General features: G+C 71.1%; 1 protein-coding gene across 1 annotated transcript; it reads right to left on the bottom strand.

Moving 5' to 3' along the window:
• Nucleotides 1–1,124: 1,124 nt before the first annotated feature.
• Nucleotides 1,125–4,746, bottom strand: ZBTB4 (zinc finger and BTB domain containing 4). The gene has a single exon (XM_024223983.3). The coding sequence runs from the start codon at nucleotides 4,724–4,726 to the stop codon at nucleotides 1,139–1,141; it is 3,588 nt and encodes a 1,195-aa protein (XP_024079751.1). The 5' UTR covers nucleotides 4,727–4,746; the 3' UTR covers nucleotides 1,125–1,138.
• Nucleotides 4,747–6,149: the final 1,403 nt, after the last annotated feature.

Here is a 6,149-nt window from a genome sequence, read left to right as displayed (position 1 = left end):
GCCATCGGGGGGGGTGAACTGGCACCCCAGAGCCAGCTCCGGGGTCCCAATTCCTACAAAGGGGGGGGTCCCAGAGGTGAAGGAAGGGGGTGATGGAGAAAGAGGAGGCTGTGATCACGGGAGGGGCTAGTGCAGTCGGGGGTGGGGGGGGGTCAGTGTCCCAAAACAGAAAATGACTAGTGCAAATGGGAACCCCCCCCATCTCCCCCCAGGGGGGATGGGGGGGGGGGGGGGGGGGGGGGGGCGCCCGGGGGGGGGGGGGGCGGGGGGGGGGGGGGGGGGGGACCAGGGAAGTTTCTGGAAGGGCCGGAGCTGGGTTCCCGGCCCTGAAAGGAAAAAGTGAGTCAGCCGGTCGCAGCTCCAAAACGCAGCGTCACCCACTGAGCCTGGCGCTCCGCCAGGGCTGGGAGCGCGGGACCGGGGGGGGGGGGGGGGGGGTGTGGGGGGGGGGGGGGGGGGGGGGGGTGGGGGTACTGGGGATTGGGGGGTATCCGGGGCAGGAAGCTGAGGACAGCAGTGTGGGGAGGGGAACCCGGGGCAGGTCCCTGCTGGAGTATTAGCGCCCCCTGCTGGGACACTGCCGGAGCCGGTGGGGGGGGGGTTTGCAGTGCATTCGGGGGGGGGGGCGCTGTAGTGCCCCCCCTCACAGCTGGGCTCCCCCACCCCTAAACCACCTCCTTACTCTTTGGGGGGGTATATTGGGCTCCCACATCTCCCACATATTGGTCCCTCTCTATAGCCCCTCCTTTGGAGTAACAACCCCCCTCCACCCCACATGTGCCAGCTGCAAGGCCTGGGGGTCGGGGGGGGGGGGCCGCAAGGGGAAAGGGGGCCCGGGGGCCGGGGGGGTGGGGGGGTCCCCAGGAGGCACTGAAGGGGGGGCTGATCCATCTGGGGGGACAGCTCACAGCCTAGCTCCAGGATCCCCCCCCCGGTCCTTATGTCACACTTCTGGGGGGAGGGTCACACGGCTCCAGCGCCCCTCGGCTCCAGGTGCCTCCCCTGCTGGGCCACGCCTCTCCGTCCCGCATCGTGGCCCCGGAGCCCTCCCCCCACATCACAGCACCAGCACCCCCTCCAGCATCACCCCCCTCCCCCCCCGAGCCTAGCCCAGCTCGGGCACCTGCCCGCTTGCCGCTCACAGGAAATTTCCCTTCTTCAGGCGCTCGGGGGCCGGGGGCTCCCCCCGGACCACCCCCCGGGGCAGGGCCGCCCCACCCCCCGCCCCGCTGCCGGCCCCGTGGGCCCCGGCGCCAGCCCCGTCCTGGGCCTCGTTCCGGCACGGGTTGACCGAGTAGCCGAAGACGCTGGGCAGGAAAGGGAGGGGCTGGCCCTTGTCGTCTGGCAGGACCATGTTCAGCGCCACAGGCAGGGCGGCCAGGTTGGTGAAGTTGTACGGGTACGCAGCCAGCAGCTGGTGCCCGTACACGAGCGGGTAGGGGTCGGGGTAGAAGCTCACCTTGCCCTCCCCTTCGCCGGCCCCGGCCTTGCCCACAGCGTTGAAAGGGAGGGGGCTGGGGTAGGCCAGGAAGGCGGGCTTGTCTTCTGCCTCCTTCCGGATCCGGCAGCCCCCGGGCGCCAGCAGGGGCAGGGGGTACTCCTGCACCGGGTACCTCTCTGGGTAGCCGCCCACCGCCTCCTCCTCGGGCGGGGCCGGGGCCGGGCTGGTGTGCGAGATGACAGGGTCTTGCAAGGAGAGGGCGGCCTGGGGGGCGGGCGGCGCAGGGGCCAGCTCGACACAGCTGGTGGTGGCTTCGGCTAGCGGGGCAGCCGCCTCCTGTGGCCCGCCCGTCTCTGGCGGCATCACCTCTTCCTCCCGGGGCGGCGCTGCCCCCTGACTCTCCGGCGTGGCCGGCTGGCCGGCAGTGCAGGCCCGGCTGGCCTCTGCCGCCGCTGGCTCCCCGCTGGATGATGAGACCTGCATCTCCTGCGTGATTTCCTCCTTGACGGCCGCCAGCGCCGGCTCCGGCTCCTCCGTTTTTTTGGAATAGGCGATGACGGTGGTCAGGGCAGCCGGGCCAGGCTCCCGGCTTTCCCCCTCGTGCCGCTTCATGTGCCGGCTCAGGGCCGCCGCGGTCTTGCAGACCTTGGCGCAGTGGGCGCAGGTGAATTTGACCGAGGGCTTGCGGCCCACCCGGTGGGCCGGCGCCGGCGCAGGATCATCCTTGCCAGGCCGCCCGTGCACCCGCTCGTGTTTCCGCAGCTTCTTCAGCGCCGAGAAGAGCTTGCCGCAGGCACTGCACTCGTGTTTCCAATCGGCGCTGCCGCGCCCCGCCTTGTGCGCCGGCTCGGGCGCCGGGGCGTCAGAGCCGCCAGGACTGGGCGAGGCGTGGGCGGGCGCTGGGCTGGGCTCCTCCCTTTCCTCCTCCTCCTCCGCCCGCTTCATCCAGCGCAGGGAACGCAGCTTGCGGCGCCACCGGGAAGACCGCTTCACCTTGGGGACGCCGGAGCCAGCCCCGCCGGAGCCACAGGCCTTCCGCTTGGGCTTGTAGGTGTAGTACGGACGCCAGAGCTGGTCTTCGGCGTCCCGGTCGCTCTCTTCCTCGCCACTCTCGTTGTGGGCGTAGGAGCTGCCGGCCCGTTTGCCGGGAGCCGCTTTCTCGGCCGGCCCGAAATCGAAACGCTTGGGGCCCCTTGGGCTCTTGTCCAGCATCAGGTCAGTCTCGGAGATGCGCCGCTTGACAATGGCCTCTTCGCCAATGCGCACAGTGATCTGGCACAGCGGGGCGCTGCGGCTCTCTGAGGCGGCGCCCACGTAGGCCGGCTTGGCCATGTAGGTCATGGTGCGGCCGGGCCGCAGGCTGCGGGGTTTCGGCGGCTCCCCGCCGCCTGCCTCCTCCGCCGCCTGCTCGGCCGCCTTCTGGGCTTGGATGTACTCCTTCAGCACTTGCTTTTTGAGGGGCTCAGCAGGGGCGGGGCGGGGGGCGGCTGGCGTGCTGTTGTAGGTGATGACCGAGGATGCCTGGCCGCCCCCACCTCCCACCGAGGTGCTGTGCACGATGACCGAGGCGGCCGGGTGGCCATAGGCGATGACCGACGGGGCCTCACCGTCCGCCGGCGCCCGCCGCGCCTCCTCTGCCAGGAACGGGGGCGGCCCCGTCTCGTGCCGCTCGGCCGGCGCCGGCAGGAGGAACCGCTCGGCCTCCGGCGCCTCCAAAGCGTTGGCAGATGCGAAGCCGGGCCCCGCCTCCCCGCCAGGGCCGGCCGTGGAGTCCCCCTCGCCCAGCGCCACGGGAAGGGGCTGCGGGGGCAACAGCAGGCCCTCCGGCAGCAGCCCCGGGCTATACGTCTTGTAGGGTCGCTTCTGGGAGCGCATGGGCAAGAGGCGGTAGAGCTTGAGGGCGTTGAGCCGCGGCTTGTAGCCCCCGTTGGGCGTCTTCTCGGAGGAGATGAGTCCCGGGTTGATGCCGTGGAAGGCCTTCTGGTGGGTCTTCAGGTTGTAGTAGGTGACGAATGTCTCCCAGCAGAAGATGCACTGGTAGCGGCGCTCGCCGGTGTGCCATACCTCGTGCTTCGTCCGGTACTCGGCCAGGGCGAAGACTTTGTCGCAGTAGCGGCAGGGGTACTTGCGTCGCCAGGAGTGAACGTTGGAGTGGCGCTTGAGGCTGGAGAGGGTCATGTAGGAGCGCTCGCAGACGGTGCAGAAGTAGATGACGTGCCCGTCCACCACCTTGACGAAGTGGTCCTGCTCCGGGATGTACTCCAGCCGCTGCAGGGCCCGGTGGCGGAAGAGCAGGCCTTTCTTGGAAGATGCCGGTTTGGGCAGCGCCGGTGCGGTGGGAGGAAGGGGCGCCGCAGGGGCTGCCGCCTCCGAGCCGCCCGCCACCGCCGAGCTGCCCGCCGCCGCTGCCTCCTCTTCCTCACCGGCCTCCTTGCAGAGCACCTCGTGCGTCTGCAGCCGCTTGACGTGGATGAAGCTCTTGCCGCAGTGGCGGCAGGAGAGGGAGCGCCGGCTCCGATGCAGTTTCAGGTGGAGGCTCAGGGCGGCTGGTGTGGCGAAGGAGCGGCTGCAGAGCCCGCAGCGGAAGGCGCTGCCCGCCGGCGAGGAAGAAGACGGCGCCGGCTCGCCCCCGGCGTCGGGCGGTTCTGCGGCGCCACGCTCCCGCTCCCAGTCCGGGGCACCCGGCTCGGCAGGCGCTGTGCTCAGGGCGTAGAGGATCTTCGCCGTCTCGGTTTCGTTATCCGCCTCCCGCTGCGGGCTGGGCGGCTGGGCCGGCTCCTGGAGGCAGATGGGGCTGGCGGCCGACCGCGACGGGCAAGTCAGGTCCACGGGGGAGGCGCAGGATCTCGGGGAGGAGGCCGAGGTGTCTCCGGCGGCCTCGGGGCTCCAGGGCTCGCTCATCTCCTTGGCTTGAGCGGCGGGGTCCAGGTTCTCCAGCCACGAGATGCCCAGGCGGCGGCCGGCGGCTCCGATCTGCCGGGCGGCGGCCGGGCTGGGCACCGAGAGGCGAGACCGGTAGATGAAGTTGAGGATATCAGAGAAGACCCCGGCTTGGATGTCGGGCAGCTCCAGCACCTGGGCCGGCTGGCGGCCGGCCGGCTCCTCCGACAGCACCGCCTTGAAGTACGGGCTGCAGGCTGCCAGCACGTTCCTGTGGGCTGGGAACTTGGTGTCTTCGGCGATGATGGTGACGTCGCAGAACTGGCCCCGCAGCCGCTGCTCATTCAGCTCCACCAGCAGGCAGCAGGAGTGAGCGGCGTCCGAGAGCTCCAGCACCGGAGCCATGGTGCGGCCACAGAGCTGGGGAGGGAGAGACAGGCGTGAGGAGAGCGGGGGCTAGTGGTTAGAGCAGGGGGAGCTGGGAGCCAGGACTCCTGGGTTCTCTCCCCGGCTCTGGGAGGAGGGTGGGGGCTGGTGGGTTAGAGCGGCGGGGCTCGGCGTTGGGGAGGCGGGGTGCCGTGGGTCGGCGTCGGGGAGGCCGGGTGCGCGTCAGTGGAGCTAGATTTGACGTCGGTGAGGCTGGGGCGTGGGCCAGAGGTCGGTGTGGGTCAGGCTGGATAACAGGCCCGTGTGGATGGAGCCGGGGGGTCAGGCCGGGCTGGGGCCGCGGGGCAGTGCCGGTCGGCTCAGGCCGCAGTGGGCGTCAGCTGGGCCAGGCCGCAGGCCGTGGCTGGTGTTGGTCGGGCCGAGCTGGGGGCGTGGGTCAGCGTGGGTCAGGCCGGGCTGGGGGTGCGGGGCGGTGCCGGTCGGACCAGGCCGCGGTGGGCGTCAGTCGGGCCAGGCCGCAGGCCGCGGTTGGCATCAGTCGGGCCGAGCTGGGGGTGCGGTCTGGAGTCTGTGGGGCCAGGCCAGATGCTGGGGTTGGCATCTGTGGGGCCGGGCCAGGGGTGCAGGTGCCCGTCGGCGGGGCCGGGCCAGGCCGGGGGGGGGGGGGGGGGCCCGTGGCCGTGCCCGTTGGCTCGGGGCCACTCCTCCCTCCAGGCGGGAGCCATTTTGCACAGGGATTCCCAGCTGGCAGCTAAAATGGCTGAGGGAAGCGGGGGCCGGTGCCAGCTGCGATTAGCAAAGGAGCTGGCCCGGCCCCACTGCCGGCTCGGCCGCTTCCCGCCCCGCCCCCGGGCACCCAACCAGCCCCCGGGGCCACCTGCGCCAGCCTCGCACCGGCCGTGCCCAGCCCCACCTCCGGCCACGGGGCGGGTGGGAACGGGGACGGGCCAGGACAGGGTCAGGGAAAGGGCAGGGCAGGCTGGGGCCTGGGAGTCAGTCAGTCGGCTCATGCCTGCCCGGCCCAGAGCCGCCTCATCCCCTCAGCCGCCGCCGCCTGCTCCTCATCCCTCCTTCCTCTGCCCGTCCCCTCATCCCTCCTGCCCGTCCTCCTCCTAATCCCTCCTTCCTCTGCCCATCCCCTCAGCCTCCTCATCCCTCCTCCTCCTTCTCATCCCTCCATCCCCTGCCCGTCCCCTCATCCCTCCTTCCCTCCTTCCTCTGCCCGTCCCCTCCTCCTCCTCCCTCCTCCCTCTGCCTGTTCCCTCATCCCTCCTTCCCCCCCTCCTCCTCCTCATCCCTCCTTCCTCTGCCCATCCCCTCATCCCTCCTTCCCGTCCTCCTCCTCATCCCTCCTTCTCATCCCTCCATCCTCTGCCCGTCCCCTCATCCCTCCTTCCCCCCCCGTCCTCCTCATCCCTCCTTCCTCTGCCCATCCCCTCAT

Source organism: Terrapene carolina, unplaced genomic scaffold (assembly GCF_002925995.2).
Source record: "Terrapene carolina triunguis isolate 2854851 unplaced genomic scaffold, T_m_triunguis-2.0 Scaffold34961, whole genome shotgun sequence".
NCBI lineage: Eukaryota > Metazoa > Chordata > Testudines > Emydidae > Terrapene > Terrapene triunguis.
This window is presented reverse-complemented; position numbering and strand designations above follow the sequence as displayed.